Source organism: Apium graveolens, chromosome 5, assembly GCF_009905375.1.
Source record: "Apium graveolens cultivar Ventura chromosome 5, ASM990537v1, whole genome shotgun sequence".
NCBI classification, from domain to species: Eukaryota; Viridiplantae; Streptophyta; class Magnoliopsida; order Apiales; family Apiaceae; genus Apium; species Apium graveolens.
This window is the reverse complement of record NC_133651.1, coordinates 12,482,047-12,507,488: the sequence shown is the minus strand read 5'-3', so window position 1 is coordinate 12,507,488 and position 25,442 is coordinate 12,482,047. Positions and strand designations below refer to the sequence as shown.

The window sequence follows — 25,442 nt, the reverse complement described above, 5'->3', positions numbered from 1 at the left end:
CGTAGGGGGTAGTACACGAGGTATGGAGCAAAAATTGGGCATCTTCGTTTTGGACATCTCAATTTTGGTAAATTAAAGTTGATCTCAAAGAATGAAATGGTTAAGGGATTGCCTCATATTCAATATCCGGATCAAGTTTATGAAGGATATTTACTTGGAAAATAATTCAAAGCAAGTTTTCCCAAAGAGTCATACTCGAGAGCTCAAAAGCCATTGGACCTCATACACGCGGATGTCTGCGGCCCAATTAGGCCAAAATCCCTCGGTAAAAGTAATTATTTTCTTCTATTTATTGATTATTTTTCTAGAAAAATATGGGTGTATTTTCTGAAGGAAAAATCAGAGGTGTTCAACAATTTCAAGAAGTTTAAGGCCTACGTTGAGAAGGAGAAGGGACTTCCTATCAAATCCTTAAGATCCGATAATGGAGGAGAGCACATCAAAGGAATTTTAAAATTATTGTGAAGAAAATGGAATCCGAAGACAACTAACGGTGCCAAGATCCCCCCAACAAAACGGAGTTGCTGAAAGAAAAAATAGAACAATACTTGATATAGCGAGGAGTATGCTTAAAAGCAAGAAGCTACCCAAAGAGTTTTGGGCAGAAGCAGTATCATGTGCGGTGTACTTGTCAAATCGAAGTCCAACAAGAAGCGTGTGGGGGAAAAACACCACAAGAAGCATGGAATGGAAGAAAATCCGAGATCTCTCATCTTAGAGTCTGTGGAAGCATAGCTCATAAACATGTGCCAGATGAAAAGCTGAGCAAACTTGATGACAAAAGCGAGAAGTATGTCTTTATTGGCTACGATACCAATTCCAAGAATAATGTCAAAGGCTACAAGCTCTAATATCCTAATACACAAAAGACAACTATCGGTAGAGATGTCATATTTGAATAAGAAGGAGAATGGGACTGGAATCCACATAATGAAGAATACATGTTCTATCCACAATTTGAAGATGAAGATAAAGAAGAACAAAGAGAAGAGCTTATAACTCCACCAACTTCACCAAATGCAAGATTAGATGAAGGTGAAAGTTCAAGTGAAAGGCCCCAACGCTTTAGAAGTCTAAGGGATATTTATGAGGTCAACGAAAATAAAGACAATCTTACATTATTTTGTCTATTTGCGGATTGTGAACCCATGAACTTTCAAGAAGTTGCTGAAAAGAAGTGTTGGAGAAATGTTATGGATGAAGAAATAAAGGCGATAAAGAAGAATGACACGTGGTAGCTAACTTCACTTCCAAAAGGGCATAAGGTGATTGGCGTAAAATGGAAATACAAAGCAAAGAAAAATGCAAATGGAGAAATTGAAAGATACAAGGTAAGATTGGTAGCTAAAGGCTACAATCAAAAGGCAGGCATTGACTACGGTGAAGTATTTGCTCCCGTTGCCCGACTTGAAACTATAAGACTAATAATTTCTTTGGCAGCTCAAAATAATTGGAGGATACATCAAATGGATGTAAAATCAGCCTTTTTAAATGGAGTACTAGAAGAAGAGGTGTATATTGAGCAACCACAAGGCTATGAAGTTAAAAGACAAGAGGGGAAGGTTTTAAAGCTAAAGAAAGCACTATATAGGTTGAAACAAGCCCCAAGGGCTTGGTATGAACGGATTGACAAGTATTTTAAAATGAAGAATTTGAAAAAGTGTCCATATGAGCATGCACTCTACATCAAAATTCAAAAAAATGATATAATGATTGTCTGCTTATATGTAGATGACTTGATCTTTACAGAAAATAATCCAAACATGTTCAAAGAGTTCAAAAAGGAGATGACAAAGGAATTCGAGATGACTGATATCGGGCTCATGTCCTATTACCTTGGAATTGAAGTGAAATAAAAGGAAAAAGGCATCTTTATCACTCAAGAGGGATATGCAAAAGAAGTTCTTAAGAAGTTTGGGATGGAAGATTCCAATCCAGTTAGTACACCAATGGATTGTGGATCAAAGTTATCAAAACACAAAAAATGAGAAAGAGTGGATCCCACACTCTTTAAGAGTTTGGTTGGAAGATTGAGATACTTGACGTGCACAAGACCCGACATCTTATATGCAGTTGGAGTCATTAGCCTCTACATGGAAAATCCAACAACAACTCATTGGAAAACCGCAAAGAGGATTCTCCGATATATTAGAGGTACAATTAATTTTGGGATGTATTATTCTTGTTCTAATGATAAAAGGGTTGTTGGAAATAGTGATAGTGATTAGGGAGGAGATATTGATGATCGCAAGAGCACAACCGGTTTTGTATTCTACATGGGGGAATCGGCCTTCACATGGATGTCAAAGAAGCAATCAATTGTCACCTTGTCAACATGTGAAGCGGAGTATGTTGCTGCAACTTCCTGCGTTTGTCATGCTATTTGGTTGAGAAATATGTTGAAGGAGTTAAATATGCCGCAAAAGGAGCCGATCAACATTTTTGTGGACAATAAATCAGCAATTGCCTTGGCTAAAAATCCAGTTTTTCATGACCGGAGTAAGCACATTGAAACTCGTTATCACTATATTAGAGAGTGCATAGCAAAAAAGGATGTACACGTGGAGTACGTAAAAACACATGATCAAGTGGCGGATATATTTATTAAACCCCTCAAGAAAGACACATTCAAAAGGTTACGAAGCGCACTTGAAGTCACAAATCGAGTTTAGGGGGGGGGTTGAGAAAAATTAAAATAATAATAAACTTGATTTATATAGTAGTTTCTAGAATTATCTTGAAGTGTCTTTTAGAAATTCTAAAAGTCTTGTGCATGTACCTAGTAAATTGAAGTTCTAGAACTTATATATCTAGAAAAATGAAGAGTCTTGTATTAAATAGTGTATCTAGAATTATCCATAGAGGCCTATAAAAGGAGACCTCCATCCACCATTTTGTATCAAGCCAATCATTTGAGTTGATAATAAAAAGTATTATTTCTCCTCTAAAATATTATCTCTCTCATTTTTAAATACTTCACCCAACCTCCAAATTATTTTTTCCAACAATCTGTTCCAATATTTGTAAGCTCGTGTTCTTGAAACTGATTTGATATGGCAACCTAATAATATTTGATAAAATTTCAAATATATTATTAATTTGTACAAGTATAATAGAGGTCTATCAATAATTAGTGAAAAGGAGAGATAAAGTATATATTACCACATCCTTAAGAACTTGTTGTGCAACAGGATCATCCACTACACCACTAGAATTTCTCCTAGCATACTCCCATGCATCTAAATGAGTCACAATAGGGTCCTTCTCTCCGACTTTAATTTTTTCAGCAATCTGTACATAATTTTATTCCATGAACAAGGTAATGACAATCACAGTTGATGTTATACATCAGATTATAATGTTAATACTAAAGATATTCAAAAAAGGCTTCCAAGGTGAGCCTATTCATAAGTCACAAGGAATAGTATTCCGACCATCTTTAAATATCAAGTACTACATAACTGAATATGATTTAAAATTATTCACTATCTTACTATTTTTTATTAAGATCTTTATGCTACTAAAAAATAATGGAAATTGAAGGAATTAACTTGTAGAGATTTTTATTTCATATATATTTCTGCAAATTTTACAAAAAGGAAGAAAAACAACTCTAGAATAAAATGGTTTTAATAATAACATTTTTTTCCAATTACAAACAAAATACATGAATAAAGCATACTACCACTTTAAGTTAAGACTTATTAAGTTCAATAATAACAACCCACCATTTTACAGGAGAAGAATCAAAGAACAAGTTATGCATTCTACATTTTGTTTACTTTTTTCCTGCAATTAGATTGGTATTAAAATATATTACACAATCAAGTAAATAGTCGTTAGATCATGTATTGGGCATCAGATTATGTTACTATTTCTATCGCCTAAGATTTAAACTTTCATTCATTATAAATCATGATACAAACGTACAAGCTTATTATATTACATAATGACACCACTAATTTGAGAGAATAAGGTAAGTAACCAATGAGTAAAGAATATATTTACCACAAAACCTCCTATCATTGCGGTTGCCACAAACTCTTTCCAGTGAGGGGCCACCGAGGAAAAGTGTGCATATAGGGGAGGTGGCTCCACAGAGTAGTTAACATTTTTGCCTCTAGCTAGCTTTCTTAATCTAGTTCTGAATTGTCGATGGAAGGCACCTACACGAGAAATAATTTTTTCCTTATGTTCTTCTTCAACGCAGGGGTGGCCCTGACTATAGGCAGACTAGTCTTGTGTCTAGGGCCTCCAAAATACAAGGGCCCCCAAATATTTTATAGGCCTATATATATAAGTGTGTTTTTATTTATTTTATAATTATTTTTTATTTATTTGATTTATTTATTTTTTATTTTTTAATTTAGTTTTTGGTACTTGAAAAATTAGTATATAATATTCAATTATTAAACTTAATTTTTTTGACTAATATTCAATTTATTTTAGTATTTAATATTCATGCTTTTACTGTTTTAAACCTTTAATTTATTTAATTTTTCTTTCAAATTAAACATCCAATTAATTTTGTAAGTTAATATTTTTTATTTTAATAAACAAGTACTAATATGGTAAAGTTAAAAACAAAGAGACGGAGGGCCTGATACTCTGATTTACAAGAGACAAGTGGGAAAAACCTAGCGAGCATACTATTAGATTCATTTAATCAAAGCTTCTACGACTAAAGGCTGGATTAATAAGTAAAGAGGTAAATTTTCCTTTGGATTTCTTGTTTATAACAACAGATTGTATTAATATTGGAATATTTGACTCATTTCATATTCACAAATCTCATGAAAATAGATCAATGACTCCAATAAGAAAATACAAGTGTGGAGGTGAGAAGAGAAAGGAGAAGAGGCGCTCTTCAAAAGATTTTTTGGTTGAGAGGGGTCTGAAAAGAGTCAAAGATGTAACTTTTCCTAAGGATATTTCTGATAGGAGTTTTTCTTCTAGATATTACATTAGAGATTTGCCAAATGGGGAAAAGCAGGATAGAAAGTGGTTAATATATTCAGTTGCTTTAGATAAAGTATTTTACTTTTGTTATAAATTATTTGCCAAAAACAATTTGGTGGGTTGGTTAGGTGAAGAGGGCATTAATGATTGGCATAACATCTCACAACGTCATAGAAGTCATGAACGAAATCCACATCACATTAAATCAATTGCACGTTGGGCCGAATTGGAGAAAAGATTGAAGTTGAGTGTCACAATTGATTCAACTGTACAAGAAAAAATCACTCAAGAGAAGAAGCATTGGAAACAAGTATTAAAGAGAATTCTTGCTATTGTGAAAAGACTTGGGAGAAATAATTTGGCATTTCGGGGTAATAGTGAAAAAATATATGAAAATAATAATGGAATTTTTTTACAAATGATAGAACTACTTGCTGAGTTTAATCCTATTATGCAAGAACATACTCGTCGTATTTTACAAGGTGAGACACATTATCATTATTTGAGCCACAAAATTCAAAACGAGATGATACAACTACTGGCCCAGGAGGTCAAAGGTTTAATCATTGATAGAGTTAAAGATGCAAAATTATTTTCAGTTATATTATATTGTACCCCGGATGCAAGTAATGATGAACAAATGTCTCTGGTCTTAAGATGTCTGAATGTCTCAGAATGTCCAATCAGAGTTCAAGAATTTTTTATTAATTTTCTAAAGGTCTATGATACATCAGGACTTGGATTGTATAATGAACTCATAGAGGCGATAAATTTTCATGATCTTGATATTGATAATATTAGAGGGCATGGGTATGACAACGGGTCTAATATGAAGGGAAAGAATAAAGGTGTGCAAACTAGACTACTCGAGAAAAATTCGAGAGCCTTTTACACTCCTTGTGCTTGTCACTCTTTAAATCTAATACTATCTGATATGGCTCATTGTTGTTCCAAGGCTGTGTCTTTTTTTGGGGTGTTGCAGCGAATATACTCATTATTTTCAGCGTCTATGAAGAGATGGAAAGTTTTTACTGATCATGTGCAAGGTATAACTGTTAAGCCATTATCAGATACAAGTTGGGAAAGTCGTGTTGAGAATGTTAAAGCAATAAGATATCAAGCTCCGAAAATTAAAGAAGCTTTAAACTACTTGGTGAATAGTAGTGAAGATGCCAAAACAAGAAGTGATGCTGAAACTTTGGCAACCTATAATCTTCAAAATTTTGAATTCTTGTTAGGCATGGTGATTTGATATCAATTTTTATATGTAGTTAATCATGTTAGAAAAATTCTTTAAAGTGAAGACATGCAAATTGATGTTGCTATCAGAGAATTAAAAGGTCTCCTTTCATTTCTTCAAAATTATAGAGAAGTTGGATTTCAGGAAGCTATGGTTGAAGCTACTGAGATTGCCAATAAGATGGAAGTTGAACCGATATTTGTGGAAAAGTGTGTGGTTCACAGAAAAAAAGCAATTTGATGAGAGTACGGGTGAAGATGTGACACAATCAGCTGAGGAGAATTTTAAGAATAATTATTTTCTCTACATTATTGATCAAGCTATTTCATCATTTGGTACCAGGTACATATACATATGATTTATTATAAAATTATGAGATATATTAGTCATACATTTTTAATATATGTATTTTTTTAATTAGGTTTCAACAAATTATAAAGTTTTGAAGAAAATTTTGGAATTTTATGGAATTTTGAGAAGTTAAAGTCCATTGAGCCTGAAAAGTTGAGGATCTTTTGTGATAACCTTGCAAACATTACAAATTATGGTCAGAATTCAGATCTTAATGGTGATGATTTGTATGAAGACTTGTGTATGTTGCGGCAAAATTTTCCAGAAGGTACAAAGAGTGCTATAGATGTGTTGACATACATCAAATAGATGGAAGGTAGCTACCCAAATGCCCGGATTGCTTATAGGATTCTTCTTACGATACCGGTTACTGTTGCTTATGCATAACAAAGTTTTTCAAAGTTGAAGTTGATAAAATCCTACCTCCGTTCAACTATGTCTCAAAAAAGGTTAAATGGCTTAGCTATGTTTTCAATAGAAAGGATATGGTTGAAAAACTTGATTATGTAAATTTGATTGATATTTTTGCATCAAAAAATGCAAGACGTGTTATATTTAAGTAATATAATAAGATTAGTTTGCATAATATTTTGTTTTTCCTCTTATTAGTATATTTGTAGCTCTCGATATATATTTTGTACTTGATTTATTAATTTATAAGGGCCCCATAATTTGAGTTCGCCTAGGGCCCCTCAATTCTCAGGGTCAGCCCTGCTTCAATGCCATGAAAAGTTTCTTGCACACTACACAAATTCATATGTATCCAATTTTATAAAATGAATAAATTATAGAACATAAGTATGTAAAGAAATTTGCTGGAAAAAAATTCGATATGCAGAATTTAAACGTTACTATATGAGCAATCAGGATAGAATAAAATAACCAAATAAAATCTAATATGCAACCAAATTTATTGTTTTGTAACTTAATTTCATCCCACAATGCTTCTTCCATATTAATTAAATCTTTTTTCTCCAATCCTCACATATTATTGGAAAATTTTGTCATGCATAAGATCCATCATAATAAGACAGAGTTTTAGACTCTCTACTAATCGGTTGTCCCAACTCATTCCAGTTCACCTAATAATATAATGAGTGATAAGTAGTAGAAAAAGGCAGTATTGTGAAATTTATATAGCAATTTGCAACATCAATGACTTTAACTATCAAACATAATTTACAATTTGTCATGTACCTTTTGTATAATCCCTTTAGTCCTTACTTTCTTGACCTTGAGCATGTTTACTATCTCACGCCTCGCAAGTTTCTGTTTAACATCGGTATCATTTGTGCCATCGGTGCCATTTGTACCTTTGGATCCAGAAGCCATAACCCTAAACAAAAAACATTTAATAGAATACTAAGAAAATTGGACTAGTACCATAGAGTGATATAACAACAAATTCAATATTAATTTGACAGATTTTTTTAACTAGTGTAAATATTACCTAGTATATTTAAATAACACACAAAAGATTATTTAGACAGAAAAATTTATAGTAAATTTTGCACACATTTCTTAGCTTTACTTTTTCGCTTGCGTTTTTTAATAGGCTTTGATCTTTTGTGTCCATGCACATTAAGAAATTCTGGGTTCACATATTCTCTCTCATCATGATCAGTCCTAGAATAATAACAGTCATCATCTTCATCGTTCATGGATGTGGGAATATTGGCTCTAATAAAAAGATCATCCATGGCATCAACTTCATCGTCTACACCATCACTAACTTGATAGTTGTTGCTGAGCTTGTTAGATAACACAACAATTGACCACTTCTTATCAATTGGATCAGTAACATAGAAAACCTGTTGGGCTTGTGTTGCCATTATGAAAGAATCATCTTTACACCCAACCTTGGTAAGATCAACACGTATGAACCCTGACTCTTCAACATGTACACCATCAACATTGTTAACCCAATTGCAATAAAAAACTGGCACCCTAAAGCAAACATAATCTAGCTCCAAAATATTCTTAATTCTTCCGAAATAAGTGGTATCAGCCAAAACTGGATCTGTGGCATTACTTGACTGGTGTAGTGCCGTAGCTGTAATTGTAACTACACTATTCTGCATTGTGCTTGTTGCATCATGATCACTTGTGTAAAAAGTATATCCATTTATGAGATAATATTTGTAAGACTGCACAAATGAATTAGGACCTCTTGACAACCATTTAATCCTATCCGATATTGATTCACTATTTTTAAGTAACTTATTGGTGACATGATTCTTGAACTAATCAATGAATGTGCGATTGTTCTCAACTTCAATCCAATTAGCACCTCTCTCTGGATGTTCTAAGGTGATAGTCTTCTTATGCAGATCTACAAAGGGAACAACATCAACCGTGTTGTGTAGAACACAAAGATGCACCCGATGCCATTGTGCACGATTGATCTCTACTTGTTGACCTCCAGTTACACCTTCACCATCAATTCTACCACTGTGGTGATTAATTGGCAAACCAATAGCATCAACATTTGGGATAAATTCTGACCAAAACTCTATTGCTTCCTCTATTAGATTGCGTTCTGCTATGCAACCCTCTAGTCGAGACCTATTCATCACATATACTTTCAAAATTTTCAAATATCGCTCTACTGGGTACATCCATCTCATACATGCATGACCACACATCCTAGTCTCATAAATCAGGTGAATAGTCAAGTAAACCATGATATCAAAGAAAGATGGTGGGAAATACATCTCAACCTCACAAAGTGTCTCTACAATTTGTCATTGTAGATACGATAACCTTCTTGGATCAATACCTTGTTACTCATTGACTTGAAGAACCAACACAACTTTGTGATTGTTACCCTAAGCTTTTTCGGCAAGATGGGTCAAGGCAATCAGTAACAAATTCTCCATGATGACATGACATCTGGGATTTTAATCCCTTTAATTTCAATTCATTTAAATCCACAAGATTTTTTATGTTTTATGAGTAACCTTCAAGTACCTTCACAGAATGCAGTGTTTGTAATAAGATTTTTTCTCATTCCTCGATAGGGTATGGGCTGCAGGGGAAAATAAGGTTTTTTGCCTTCAACTTCTACGGGGGCTGATTCGCTTCTTATTCCCATGTCCATCATGTCCATTTTTGCACTCAAATCATCTTTTGTTTTACCCTGGACACCCAACAAAGTACCAATTAGGCTATCAAACATATTTTTTTTTACATGCATAAGATCAATAAAATGTTTGACATAAAGGTCTTTCCAATAAGACAATTCAAAGAAGATTGAACGCTTCTTCCAACCCTTAAAAGGAACATCCTTTGCGAATTTTTTTCCAAACTCTATGTTTGTATTTTCAACCTCTTTAAACACTTTAAGGCCCAACCGTATACGAGGAGGACCTCGTTTTTCAACTTCACCGTTTAATGCCATTGTCATATTTCTATATCTATTATTAGAGTCTAACCACCGCCTATGCCCCATATAAACACACTTCTTACAATTCTTTAGTCAGACATTATCCGTCTCATCACCACATAAAGGACATGCATCATAACCTTTCACACTATATCCAGATAGATTGCTATAAGCGGGAAAATCACTTATAGTTCCAGACAACATGGCCTTTAACCTAAAATGATCATTTCTATAACGATCTTCTACTTCAATACCGTCTTCCCATAGTACTTCAAATCCTCAATCAAAGGTGCCAAATATACATCAATGTCATTACCAGGTTGTATAGGACCAGATATCAAGGTAGACATCATCATATATTTACGCTTCACGCAGAGCCACGGTGCCAGGTTATAAATAATTAGATGACATGTCAAGTACTATGGGAACTATTTTAGAGACAGTGAGGATTCATTCCATCAATTGAAAGTGTTAAGCGAAGATTTCATGGTTCCTTCCCAAAGTCCTGATGTACATCATCAAATGTCTTCCACTGAGGTGAATCAACATGGTGTCTCAACATTCCATCTTTAATTCTCCCATTGTGATGACATGTTAAATGTTTTGAATCTTCAGGACTAGCGAACACCGCATCAGTCTAGGTATTATTGGGAAGTACCACATGACATTAGACGGGGAATTTCCATCCTTAAATCATTTTAAATGACACTTTGGACATTCATCCAACATTTCGTACTCTTTTCGATAACGAATGCAATTATTTGGGCACACATGAATTCGGTTGTGGACTAATCCAATGGATTTGAGCATTTGTTTAGCCTCATAAGCTCTACGTGGGAGGACATTACCATCCGGCAAAAGTTCACTAACAACTGTGAGCATCTCCGTGAAGAACGCATCAGAAATTTGATGACCAACTTTTAAGTTATATAGAGTCAACACAACTGATAATCTAGAAGCATTAGTGCACCTAGGCCACAAAGGTAAAGCAACATTGTTCTTTAACCCCTCATGCATATCGGGATGATCACGTAATTCATCATTAATAACGTCAGGGATATCCTTTTCAACACTAGAACTACCACCCTCAGCATCTTTCATGAAATCAGTATCAACTGTATATACAAATTAATAATCAAAGTTAAAGTTGCCAGAATTAATTTCTTATCTTTCTTCACCATGATATGTCCAACAGGTATAGGTTTTCTCAAAACCATGAAACATCAAGTGGTCATGCAACTCGTTTGGACCATTAACTTCAATAATATTCATACATTTCGTACATGGGCATAAGATGAAATTATGTTCTTAAAATTTTCTACCGCAAGCTTACAAAACTGTTTGATACCAGCTTTGTATTCTTCCGACATCCGATGCGCTTTTATCCATTTACGATCCATAAGAACACTAATAAATATACAACCTGAAGTTTTATGTTATACAATTTAGTATCAAATTAATTGTATAAAAGGCAAAGAAAAAATTGATACTAAGTACATGTATACTTTCATGAAATAAATAAACAAATTCTGACCAATTAACGCTGATATAGTCAGTATATCCATTTTTACATTTTACAATATTTTAGAAATCTATTGCTAGCCTAATTCCATATATGTATCTTTTCCTGAAATAAGTTTATTTAAGTTCAAATCTGATTACTAAGATCATGGTTGGAGTATGACTAGAGGATCGATTTTTTTGTCAAGATTTATATTTGTCCAATTATTACTCACAGTCGAGCAGTGTTTTAAATGTCAATATATGCAGGTGAACATATTAATATGTTAACAGTGGTAAAGAATTAAGAGAAAATGTGAAAATGTATTAGTGATTTACCTATTTCAAACTAGCACATGATATATTGACAACTTGTCAAACTAAGATGTTATAAGTATTTTAATCGTAGTTATTTGAGGCATTCACTAGTACTAACTTGCTATATTATGCATCTTATCGGTTGTAACAGGGAGTATCATATAATAATAACTGACCTAAGTATCATATAATGATAACTGACCTCTATAGTCATAGGAACTCAACCATTATTGAGAAATAATTTAGTCCAAAATGTTTAAATTCAACTGAATATACTTTCATAGCTATGATACTCTAGGTTTGCAACCAATAAAAACTCAAACATTTTCCTTCTAGCCTCCTTCCATATATTAAATGCAAAAACAAATCTTCATTAATGTTATTTTGGCGCCTGCACACACCGCTTGACCTATTTTGGTATAGGTATCTTGTAGTTAGATTATTTTCAATGGTATTTATCTGTACTCTTCATGAACACATTTGATAAATTAGACTAACATTTGAATTCTGACCCTTTCTTCTGATGAACTATAAGTACTATTCATAAAACCTTTATTTTTTGGATGACCCATAATTTTACTACAATTGTCATGAAATACATGTGTCAAGTTAGAACCATTTCAAATATCACGATTAATAAAATATTTAACATAAACTAGAACATACGATTTGTAAAAATATACAAGTAAAAACATTTAACCTTAAAATTACCTATACCACACTCAACCATAAACAAACATCAAATAAAATTACTAGCAAGTCTCTGTTAAATCTTATGTATCTTTAATTTCAAAAACAGGTAAGAAGAAGTTCTTCAAGAGTGGAGGTTTGTTGATAACCTTGTACCCATGAGAAAAACTGAAACCCATAAAGAATCTCGACTTTAGTATGTGAAGTAGCTACAAAATTAGAAAAATTGCTTATTAAAGAAAAAATTAATTGAAAATCCAATGGTGCATAAAATTAGAAACCCAAATTAATTTAGCCCTAGTATTGAAATTAGTGAAACAAGTGAAACTTTTGGGAAATTATTTCAATACCCTTAATCCCAAACCAAAATCTAGTATTGAACTCCAAGTGAAGCAATCCCAATTTGAAGAAGAAGCAACCAACCAGACCTGCAGCACGAGCAAATAAACCTAATCCCTGTGCGATTAGTCGAGTGAGAAGAATGACTTCTAAAGATATTGATGATTACGGGAAGAGAGATAGAGAGACGGCGCTTAAGCCATTGTTTGAGAGACAGAGAGATAATTTAGTTTGATGGTAGAGGAGAATTTGAGGAATTTTTTTAAAGTGTATTTATTTATTAAAATTAAGGGACTTTTAATATTAAACTAAGATTATGAAATAAATTACTTAAAATACATTTACTTACAAAATATTTATTTTAATGATATTCAAGCTTTACAAATGTTTTTAAATATATAAGAATAATGACTTAAAATACTTTAGCTTTCACAACACTTATGCAAACGGTCTATAAGAATTAAAAAATTAAAAAAAAAGAAAAGAAAATATTACTTAGAACACATATATTCCTATAGCCTGTTGAGAAAACGCTATTAAAGTAAATTCTTACACAGTGATTCCTTCCCATACGTAATCTTAGTCATTTTTAATTTAATTTATTTCTATTTAATTGTACTGCATAATAACTTGTATAGCATTACTTATATTAAGCGCTATAATAGTAATATACATGTAAAACACTTCATATAAAGCGCTACGCAAGTGATGTCTCCTAAGTTAAGATTTGTAGTAGTGAGACAAATTCTTAGCGTTTTGATTTCAATCAAAAATTGTTAATATATTGCATCATAAGATTGTTAATCAAAAGAGATACAAAATTCTAAAACGAAATAAAATATAAATCCTAATTAAAAATAAATAATTATTAAAGGTAGCGTGATCATGTAGTTTTGAGCATGAGCATGCGATATCTTTCATCTTTGCACCAAAAGGCTACAGTTGTTTTTTCCACTTTTGGCATGACCATGCAATCCAGCGGCATAAGCATGCCATCATATATCCTCAGCAGTGTGATCATGCAGTCATCAGCGTGATCATACATTTACTCTGATCGCAGTCGTCACACCCTCACTACAACAAAAATCACTAAAATCCACCGCCCGAAAATGGTGGAATTTAGCTATAATCGACCGTATTTGGTGGCTTTTAGTATACAATCGACCGCAACTAGTTGGTGGCTTTTAAGATGGTGGAATTTAAATTTTCCGGTGGAATTTATTTATAATCGACCGATTCTTCAGTGGCTTTTATTAAATTTTAAATTATAAAACTTTTAAATCAAAATTTTTGTGAAAATTCAAATCTCCCGCCCCCAAAATAAATTACACCAAATCCGATCGATTTTAGTATAACATAAGAAATTAAAAAAAAAAAAAAGAAAATCCTATAGCGCCTGAAGAACCTGGATTGCCCTTGCTGTTGTTCACTTGTTAGGGGACTGAGTTTGGTTGGTGGACTGAGTTAACTCATTTTGAGTTAAACCCAAGCTTTCAAATTTACAACACATACATATTTAATTACACAATATTAATATATGACTATCAAAGACAAATTAAAGATCTATAAAATTCATAATTCCAAATCTGATTATACAAATAATGACAATCTGTATATCAAAACAAACATCCCCAATATTCATAAATTCACAAACAACAAAGGAAAGAAATATTATACAACTTATAACTATGAGATATCTTGCACTGCATAATGTTTTCCTATCTGCCATCTTATAAAACTTTTTGACTTCTGAGCTGCCTTCCTTTGGGAGATTATATATTTGAGTGTGAAGACTGAATAATGGGAGTTTGCAGATTAAGTGAAAAGAGTCGAAGGGAGGAAATTTGGGATGAAGAATGAATAATGGAGGATGGAGGTAAAAATAAGACTAGGGTTTGGATATGTGCGTGGCGGTTTATAATTGGTTGTTTTAAATTCACATGGATTGATGAGCTGTTACTTTAACTCGCGTTGGATTATCCATTACTAACGGGCAGGATTATCAGGTTACTCGCTTACTTAATCATTATTTATGTGTTTCTTGTCCATTTACATGTTTATTTGTATACTGGAATGTACATCATGCTGTATAATTTTGGCCAACTTCGAGTAATTTAACAAATATATTATATCAACAAGGTAATTAAACAAGATAGAGACAACTTTTTGAGGATTGGTATTACTAAATTACAAAATAAAATAATAATAATAATAATAATAAGATACCAGAAATTAATAATCTTGTTTTTTTAATATGCTAAATATATGTATTCAACATTCTTATCATTTTTATATTTTTGATAAATATTTTTTTTAATAATATATAAAGAAAAACGACCGCAGTTGGTTCCTTTTGTTGTTCCAAATTTGGAGATGTTCGGCGCGAAATTTCCCGCCTACTTTTAAAGTAAGTAAAATCAACCGTACTTGAAATTTGGTTGCTTTTATTGTTAAATTCGACCGATTAAAATCGACCGACATTGAAAGCCACCAAAGAAAAGCGACCGATTTTAAATTCTGCCAATTTCGGTCGCTTTATTCTTCAGTTAGACAAAAATTTTATTGACCTTAAATTCCACCGAAATTGGTGGAATTTGAAGTTGGTCACTTTTATTTGGTGGCTTTTACACATTTTTCTTGTAGTGCCTTGAGAGTGGCGAAAATCCTCATAAATCAGACTCATCCACTTTAAAAGAAATCGACCTCGAGTTATCATTTAAAATAAGAATTGCGCCGACTTTCTGTATATCTCGCCATGGGGGTACTTCTAAAGGAAACGACCTTATTGGAACTTTGTACTTCACATCCTCCTCCAAGATTACCTTTAAGCATAAAGGTATTACTAAAACGAGCTTAAACTAGCCGTGATAAACCTTTGTGAGCACAAATTTGGAATCGGCATCATAAAACTTATGTAATATTGTACCAAAAAATATTACGCATTCATATGATGACTTCAAAACACCTTTATCCTCAAACGGAGACAGGACATATTCTATGTTATCAATTTTGAAGTCAATTGCCTCACAACAGCTTTTGTGACACCAATTCAAATCATTCAGATATGTTTTATCCAATACAAACTCACATGGATCCACATAAAAATTATCAACATCCTTGTACTTCAAACTAGCAATGTCAATAGAAAAATCTTTATTATCATGAGTGTCAACCAATAGATTATCCCCAACAACAATATATCGTGCTACGTGAATTTGTGGAGTCAACTTGATTTCACTAACCATATCTTTCAAACTAAAGTTATTGTGATATTGAAAATCCACCACAATTTCAAAAGTTTTGGGACTCACCTTGCTTAACTTATGCCAGTAAGTTTTGATGTTGCAAATCATCAACCAATTTGTATGTGTCAAAAAATAAATTATGCACGTCTTTAACATGTTAAACATCGTTCTTGTTCTCTTATTTATAAACAGTATTGGGACTTACTTTGTTGCTTTCTTTTCCTTACTCGTTATTGTCATGTTCTTTAATTGCACTAATTTCATCATAATCAATAAACATAAAATTTTCAGAATCCATTATCTCGCACCTATCTTCAACTATGTCCACGCCTTTCAAATCTTCCAAAAAAATTGTATTAAAATAACCAAACTTTTTTCCGTATATCACGTCTAACAAACTATCATGTTTTGGTTGAGGACATCCATCAGACACATTATTGACATGACATGGTTCATGACATTGAGCCGAATTATCCTTTTGTTTGCGATCAATATGTATCTTAGACTCATATCCCTTCGATAAAAACCTCTCTATCATCAATTCTTTAATTCGTCATCATGTTTTGATCGGTTCCTTTATTTGTCTCTTCCTCTGCATAACCAGCTTATCCCACCAAATCGCAATAACACACCTTAACCTGATAGCCACCATCTTCACCTGCTTACTCACATGAACATCCATAACATCAAAGAATTTATCAACATCTATACCAATTCAGAAACTCATCAACTCCAGGAGACCCATAAAATAATGGTATATCAGCCTTTACAATATCATTGAGCCGATAATATTCAAAATCAAACCAGAATTCTCACCAACATGATATTTTTCGTCTCGAGGTACCCGATCATGATATTCTCTTTCACCACTACGTTGCTTGTTATTGTTATTCACTTTGAATGTCAACGTATCCACTCGATCTGTGAATACCTACAGAGCCACGGTTAAAGTCGTTGTAACCTCTCGAAGATCTTCTTTGGTAATTGGTTTTCTTATAATGAATCAATTAACGAAAAGACAGGATATAGCCTGCTCTGATGCCAACTCACGCAGCACGGAAGCGTAGGTGAAGCAAGCGTTAATCCTCGTAAGGACTCTCACACGAGAAATCCTTTAAAATCTTGAATCCACAAGGCCTAACATAAATCCACAAGAAAGATAAGAGAAAACTATTAGTGTTTTGATTTCAATCAAAGATTGTTAATATGTTGCATCATAAGATTGTTTATATAGAGATATAAAACCCTAAAAATGAAATAAAAATAAATCCTAATTAAAAATAAATAGTAATTAAAGGTAGCGTGATCATGCAGTTTTGAGAATGAGCATGCAATGTCTTTCATCTTTGCACCAAAAAGCTGCTGTTGTTATTTTCACTTTTGGCATGATCATGCAATCTAGCGACGTGAGCATGCCATCATATATTCTCAACAGCGTGACCATGCAGTCATCAACGTGATCATACCTTTGCTCTTCTCGCACTTATCGCGCCCTTAATATGTTCCGAAAATCCTCCGATATCATTTATGATCATAAAAGATTATATTAGAGAAGAGGATACAGTATGTATACAAAAACTTCAAAAAATGGCTTAAAATACACGTTTAAATTTTACGGATAGATATGATATAATGTATAAATGAATAATAATATAATATAAGCTTTATATTCACATAAAAATAAATGAAATGGAAGAGGTAATTTAGTTTTATGGATAAAAGCATAAGGGGCTTTAATACTTCTTAGTACTAAAATCAACTGATCTTCCTGAGCTAAGTCGGGTCATTAATATCGTTTTCAATTTAACTAGAATTAGCTGACCTTCCTAAGCGTAACAATATTTTTTAGACGGGTCATTAAAATTGTTTTCAATTCAAAAAATATTTAGAGGAAGAAAATCCAAATACATTTATTACATCAGCCTCTGTCCATCCACAATTTCTAAATACAAACAAAATTTAATATGCAAGTAGGAGGACAAAAAAATAGTTGAATAGTTAGAGTGTAATACAAGGCTGTCCACAGCCATTGAGCCAGAGAACTGAGTTTGATATGTTTAGACTTACAGAGTAGAGTTTTGTTATCACCTTTACGACATGGACACTCTCTTCCTAATATATTTGTCGTCCATGTCAACATAATTATAAATGGGTTATTCTTTTACTTTCTGCGTTGCACAAGATAAGATGCAAGTTTAAGAAAAATTACGAGAAGTTGAAAATTTATGTACAAAATACAGAAGCAATTCGATTCTGAAAAATGAAATCAAACACATTAATTAAACGCATTAAAGATTAGGTTACGGGATAAAAAGACGTGATTTGCCGACAAGTATATCTGAAATTGAGAAAACGAAAGACTTTGAATGGTGAACCAATACAATTCTGCCAATGAAAAGTTGCCATGTGGCATCGGAGCCCACATTGGACTTGTCTAGACCCCATTTCCCATTTTTCTTGTATTTTGGCGCCCTAACAGCAATACCAACTCGCTATCATTCGCCAAGTGGACACAAACTATTGGCCAGTATTACGCAAATACTCTGCGAAGATGCTTCAATGGCGTGCTTTCTTAATCTTGGCATCCACAAATTTAAGCCAACTCAATTTGCGAAAATTATTTTTATCACTCTTGTACAAAATTTAGAGCCGAGTTTTGAAAAAGCCCAAGAAAAAGCCGAGTTTTGAAAATGCCCAAGAAAATGATGTTGTATGGAGGAGTAGAATCAGTAATTTAGTTTAAGGAGACCGAATAATGTTCGGGAGAGACCGAAATAAATTACTTCATATTTTTTTAAAAAAATTATATTAAAATCTTAAAAATTAACAAAAATTGGGGCCGAGCCTCCACTAATTCCTCCCCGGCTGTATGGAAAGCCAAAGGAGGATGAGGATGAGTTAATATGTAGTTTCAATTCTCAACTACTATATATATGGTACAGATTTGCCACTTTTAAGAGATCTCAACAATCTGCCAGTCAGCTGGGCTGTAATGTGATATCCCATAAAGTTTATATGTACCAAGTACTAGCCGTGGTCCAGTTTTATGGATTTTCAGCACGATTGGAAAGCACACCATCAAGCAATACGAGCCATGTCTCAACTGGATTTTTGTAGAGTTCTACTTCTAATGCATTTCTGAACATCACAGACATCCAATGAATGTTTCTATGGAGTCTGTTATTTCATCGGAATTCTTAGAGTCCATATATGTTCTGCAAGTAAAATATTGTCTAAATTATTGCAAAACATATTATTTTTTGAATAATATATCGCAAACATCGCTATTTTATTGAAAAACTTATGGATTGCATACATTTTACAAGTAAAACATTGCAAAATATATTATTCTAAAAAACATATTTAGTTTGCAGAATATAAATATTCATAGGGAATATTTTATTTGCAGAACGTAGATGGACTCTAAGAACTCCAATAAAGAGATGGACTTCATAGAACTTTACTCTCGAAAATGAAGTAATCATGTAAAGAGTTGATAAGTTTAAAATTAGGAATGAAATAATGTTTCTGTTAGATTGAAATTTTTGAGTAACATTTCATAGTCAGCTGTTGTTGTTCTAACCAGTTCCTACTTATCCAGTTATCTGCTTACCAAACTGATTGATGTTAGTATCTGGTCCACAAATCAATTCATTCATGTGGTATGTTTTGTTTCAAGTGGGAAGCTCTAGCAGTGTTAATTCACAGTACATCAATCAAACAACGGTTTGAAGAATGCGCATAGTACATCGGAGCAAGTCCCCCACTGCACAATGTCACTGCAAAACACACACAAGTGCAATTAGGAGCTACATTTATAGATGAAAATTGAAACTACTGATGTTCTTAAGTGATTTAATTACATTACCTTTTCATTCTGTTAACACAATTACACAATTAGCTCTCATCTGTGAATACCAACGGAATAATATACGACTTGCAGTCTTCCGGTAATCTTACATGCAGACTATTCAGTATAGTATAGTGAAGAAGCTCCATTACACATCTGCAACTCATGCTACCTAAAACAATGATCGTATATTATCGTTATAAACAAAATAAAAGTACACATATGGCAAGGCAGAAGCTCTATCAAAGATTGAAGTCTTCGTATAAAACAGATAAGGCTGCGGACAAAGAATTACCAACACATTGCAACTTGTCTATGTTCTGGATTTAGATTTAACAACTTGAACTATTTCTTATTCATGAAATGTGAGTTAATTCCTGGTTGAACAAATAGAAATAGTGCCAGTAGAATCATAGTCTCATTAAAATCCCATTTCAACAATAGCTACCCTGGCTTTCTCAATACCAGGCACCACAATCAAATCATTGCAGATACTACTACAATAACTACAATTTTAAATTTTTAAGCTTTTGTAGTAACAAAGTTGTTATTAGAAATGATGCATTGCCTAAAAATCTGGTGTGGGGGGCAAATATTGAATTGCAGATGAATGTGCTAGTAAATGTTATGTTCCAGAAATGGCAGCAAACTGTTGAAACTGTATTAAATTTGAAGTAACCGAAACACACAGCTATTCAAGCACATTTCACTTGTTATTGTTTGTCAGACTCAGGGCCGGAGTCAATGCAATTGTTTGTTGGAGTAACATACTGCCATGAAACGACCCTGCTTTCTATTTTTATACACCAAAGCCCAGGCACATTTCAAAATTTTGCTACTTTTTTGAGCAACCGCAAAAAAAAAAACTCAGGTAGTATACTACTAGCGAGACTTAGCTAGAGGCGATAAATAAATTGATGACGATGTTTTTTCACATTTTGGACTACGTCCCGGGTAGCTCGTCCCTTATCTGGTTGAGAAATAAATTTTAGGGCTTATCATCCCAAAAGATTTTAAATTAGATTTCAGGTTGATGCACAGATTTAAGTAGGGGACATAACAGTGAGAGTTTGTGCTAAGCTGACCCGGACAACTTTTTGTTATAAAAAAAAGGTTCATGCGACAACAGAGGCCCGAGGGCAAGAACATACTACAGAACATTAAAGAAACAGAACAGGGCAGATTCTAAGGGTAAATTGATCAGTAAAAAGTAAAGGAAAATTCTGAAAAAGGTCAATGCAATTTGTGGCAAAGTTCTGGTATCTTATCAGATGATTATGTAATATTGTTTGAGAAAGTCGTCATTAACATTATTAATGTAACAGAACATAATAAAAGAGTGAAATTATGGGATCAAAGTGACATATTACAGTAGTGGTAATAATAGTATGAGTAGTGAATAAAGTGAAAAGGACAACACTAGTTCATGTGATCGCCTTCATTGATTGACTCTCATGATTGAGAAGATTTGACACGTGTGCTCCGTACGAACCCCCCCACCATGCTTCTACAACCCCATACAAATAAATATATGCATACATATTACATTAGGAATGAGAGTGAAGAGATAGGGAGAGAGTGTCTGTCACTTTTTGGATATTTGGCGTGATCAGCTGGTGGTGCTGCCACAAAACCAACTGCTGCAAGAAACACCCATATTCCACAATTCCAAAACATCACATATCACATATTATAATACTACTCCCTTCCTCTCGTTTTTCTTGTCACTTTTTCGTATTTTTCGATCACATAATATAAATTAAAAATTACTAAATATAAGTTTCTACCTTTTTATTCAATCACATATATTATATCTTATTATTCTTTATAAAAATCAATACTTAGTTCAGTATTTGTTAAATATGGACAATTGAATAATTCAAGTGATTAATACTCTATCATTTCCGATCTTATATTCGACTCTTGCTCATCCGAAAATTTCTTAATACATATATTCAATTAAAAGTTTATAAATTATATGAGTCAAAAACGCGATGGGTGCAACACTGAGTGGTATCATTAAATAGTGTAATATGAATATTTGATACTCCATCGTATTTATAAGTACTTTAATATAATAAAGTTTTTATATTTAATACTAATATAAAATTAAAGATATTAACAATCAAAAGTGTGCATTGGCAAACGTGTTCAACACAAATAGGAAACATTTGTAGGTACGGAGTGGAGGGAGTACATAATAGTGGAGTACATTACGAAATCACATAATCAAAACAGATAATAGTGGAGTACATTAGGAAATCACATAATCAAAACAGCTGTGTATTGAGGTGTGCGTTAGTGAGTCGATCACCCATTCTCACACACAATCTCAGTTTTAAACCATATATAATACACATGTACATGGTGATCTGTAAATAAACACACATATAGACTCTGGAGGGCTGGCTGGCAGGGAGATTGGGTGGAGTGCTGTCCTACCTATTTTTGGCTCTTTTCTCTGGACTAAAAAACTTGTAACTCAGTTTTATCTCGTTAACACACAAATTTATTTCCAGCTCTTATCTTTACTGTTAACACAAGTTACACAACAGTACTAGCTTGTGCCTCCTCTTCCTTCTCTTATACTCCATTTCATCAGTATAACTGTATCACCATTTCATCATCCCTTTTTTTTAAAAAAATTGGGGGCTCAGAGAACGAGGTTGAGCTAGCTAGAGTCATTCAAAAGTAACCATTTTGCATCCTTTTCAACTCTCATTTCAATCACCACCATAGTCTACTCCTTGTTCATTTGTATCTTTTCTAGCTTAACTTCTTTGAGTTCTTGTTAACATTTCTTTACTATCTTTCATCTCCTCTGGTTTTATATTTTAGAAAATGGGCTGCAATCAAAATCTCATGATTCATGCCCATCACAAACTTATTCGTTTTACAATTTATCTACTCTTCCTTTTAGTTTCAACTTCAACTCATCACAGTTACACTGCTGCAGGTAAAAAAATTTAAGTTCTCATTTATCAAATTTAATCATAATTTCACTACTACTCTAGTAATGTGTACTAATGTAGTCGAATAATGGTTTAAATTAATGCAGGCAGAATACTGGGGGATCCACTAGCTAATTCTCAGGTAAGAATTACATTTACAGACACTTTACTGTGTTTCTTCCTCTGGTAAGATTCAAAACTAACAATGTGGTGCTTGTGGATCATACAATGTAGGAAGCAAAATCAATTTTGAGTGGGCAGATTGGGTCGAGGCCGCCGCGATGCGAGAGAAGGTGTGGTTCTTGTGGGCATTGCGAAGCCATTCAAGTCCCAACCAACCCTCAAATAAAATCAGGAAACAAGAACTCAACAACAGTTTTCAAGATTGCATATTCAAGAGGTGAAGATAATTCTAACTATAAGCCAATGAGTTGGAAGTGCAAATGTGGCAACTTCATCTTCAACCCCTGATTAATCATAAATCAAGATCATAATTTTCTATATCTCAGCCTAGTTAACTGATGAATTCATATTATAAAACTGATTAAAATTTGTGTATATGAATGAGATTACTACTTTGGAGAGTTATAAACAAGTAAAAGGGAAGTACATTGTTTCTTTTTTGATGAATATCTCAGTAAGTGCATGTAGTTGTTACTGGAGAATATTGATTCACATATATGTCCAACAGATATTTGATATCCTTGTTGTTTGATTCTCTTCAATACGAAAAGAATCTGCTGGACTAGTATCAATTAAACAGGACGTACCGCTGTGGCAGTATGTGAATGGATAGTGATACTACATGTCAAAAGCCTTCTTCACTGAATTGATGCATGCCGTAAAAATGTATGAATATCTCTATAATTTTTATCCTATGGGTCTGAAAGTTTTTAAGTTTCCGCAGAAGTAGTAGTGTTTTGAACATTTAAGTAGGAGTTTATAATCGCTAATATTCGTTCAAGTTTATATACGAAAGCCGACAACAATTAGGCAAAAACTGTCTGCTACAGATTATACGATAGCGGAGAACACATAGGCAAAAATTTAGATTAAAGACATTATCGTTATTTGATTTTGTACATCCATTTACCTCGTACCGCAACGACTCCAAACCACTTCAAGGAAAGAGTGTTTTTTTCGAACTAATGGGAGACTTGCATTTGAGGCACCAACTTCAAGGAAAGACCGTTTTCTTCAAACTAATGGGAGACTTGCATTTCCGAACCAATTTCAAGAAAAGACTGTTTTCTTCAAATTAACGGGAGACTTACATTTCCAGCACCATCTCTGCAATTTCACAAGAGTAAATGACTTATTCGACGTTCAATTAATTTTAACTGCATAAGACTAATTTATCAGTCAGAAATCTTACCTATTTTAGTATATTTCTAATTCAACTATAAAGTTATTGACATCCACTGTGCATAAGACACACTGAACCCCCGAAAAGCACCTAAGATGCTTGATTTGGCAACAAATTGCTAATGTAAAAACATAGTAATGCAGTATTTAGTTATACAACTGAGCACTGAAACTTCATAAGTACTCCATCTAATTCAGTAATTATAAACTAGCAGTGTTTATGCAGAAAATGCAGAGGCATCGAGTATTAAAGTGTTCAATACAATTGCAATCTTAATTTATTTTCAACATATATAGACATAAATTTAATATATAAATTTATAACAAAAACAGATAATTCAAAATAGATTGAAAAAATAAGAAACAGTACAAAATCCAGACATTATTCGGGGTCGTTACACTGATACACAGAGAGAGTTGCACCAACTGGCTACAACAGTGACGTTCCAACTTAAAAATACATTGATTGATAAGTAATATAACAGGCAAAGTGGGGGGGGACTTTACGCAATAACTCATACAGCTATCAAACTAGCTGAGCCTGAGCCTGAACCTGCCTGCATTGGAGTCACAAGTCATAAACATTGCCCACTCTCCTAATTTTCCGTTTCTATTCTGCAGCCTTTCCTTCTTTATTACTCCATGCTATTGCTACTGTCTTCAAGTCTGTAGCTTCTTCAAGTCTGTGGGGTTTCTAATGAAAACACACACACACACAAACCACACCTACATGGCTACATACCCTGATGCCCATCTACTCTCAAGTACAAGCAACACTACTAGCATTTACTTTCAAAGTACAGATTTTGTTAATGACCCAAGAAAGATCACAAAAAAATTACCAGAAACTTGAATAGTTGCATGATGTTGCCTAGAAGAAGAAGAAACAGTGGAGGATAGATTGTTAAGTGGGAATGGAGATGTGTAAACAAGTGATAAGACTGGAGAGAGATATCATGTATCAGTATCCATCATACAGTTGGAAGGGGGGTCTAGTTTAACAATGTGCAAATTAGTGTTACTGAAACATCTCATCAGTACTTGTTAACTGTTGAGGTCAAAAACACTACTAGTACTGCTGCTGCTTGGTAATGATTCCACTTTCACTTGTTTATGACTACTTCAACACAGGAAGGGTACATGATTAGACCAGGCCAAGGGAAGGGAAATGGGGGAATCTCATACCATATCTTTACAAATCCACAACTGCTTTTCACTTCAAATATCAACTCAGGCTCAAGCAATATCA

At 33.4% G+C, this 25,442-nt stretch overlaps 2 protein-coding genes across 2 annotated transcripts; both read left to right on the top strand.

The window, feature by feature from the left end:
* Nucleotides 1–4,807: 4,807 nt before the first annotated feature.
* Nucleotides 4,808–6,211, top strand: LOC141659818 (uncharacterized). Its single transcript, XM_074466745.1, has one exon. The coding sequence runs from the start codon at nt 4,808–4,810 to the stop codon at nt 6,209–6,211; it is 1,404 nt and encodes a 467-aa protein (XP_074322846.1).
* A 16,011-nt stretch (nt 6,212–22,222) lies between these two features.
* Nucleotides 22,223–23,687, top strand: LOC141661454 (EPIDERMAL PATTERNING FACTOR-like protein 2). Its single transcript, XM_074468466.1, has 3 exons — nt 22,223–22,833; nt 22,936–22,970; nt 23,063–23,687. Exons 1-3 carry the CDS (start codon nt 22,719–22,721, stop codon nt 23,297–23,299), a joined length of 387 nt encoding a protein of 128 aa, XP_074324567.1. The 5' UTR covers nt 22,223–22,718; the 3' UTR covers nt 23,300–23,687.
* Nucleotides 23,688–25,442: the final 1,755 nt, after the last annotated feature.

What these genes read in the sequence shown, in the direction of transcription:
- LOC141659818 (XM_074466745.1), top strand. Translation starts at nt 4,808, where the DNA reads ATGACTCCAATAAGAAAATACAAGTGTGGAGGTGAGAAGAGAAAGGAG.
- LOC141661454 (XM_074468466.1), top strand. Translation starts at nt 22,719, where the DNA reads ATGGGCTGCAATCAAAATCTCATGATTCATGCCCATCACAAACTTATT. An exon ending in TCACAGTTACACTGCTGCAG is followed by an intron (nt 22,834 to 22,935) that starts GTAAAAAAATTT and finishes AAATTAATGCAG; the next exon opens with GCAGAATACTGGGGGATCCA. An exon ending in ATCCACTAGCTAATTCTCAG is followed by an intron (nt 22,971 to 23,062) that starts GTAAGAATTACA and finishes CATACAATGTAG; the next exon opens with GAAGCAAAATCAATTTTGAG.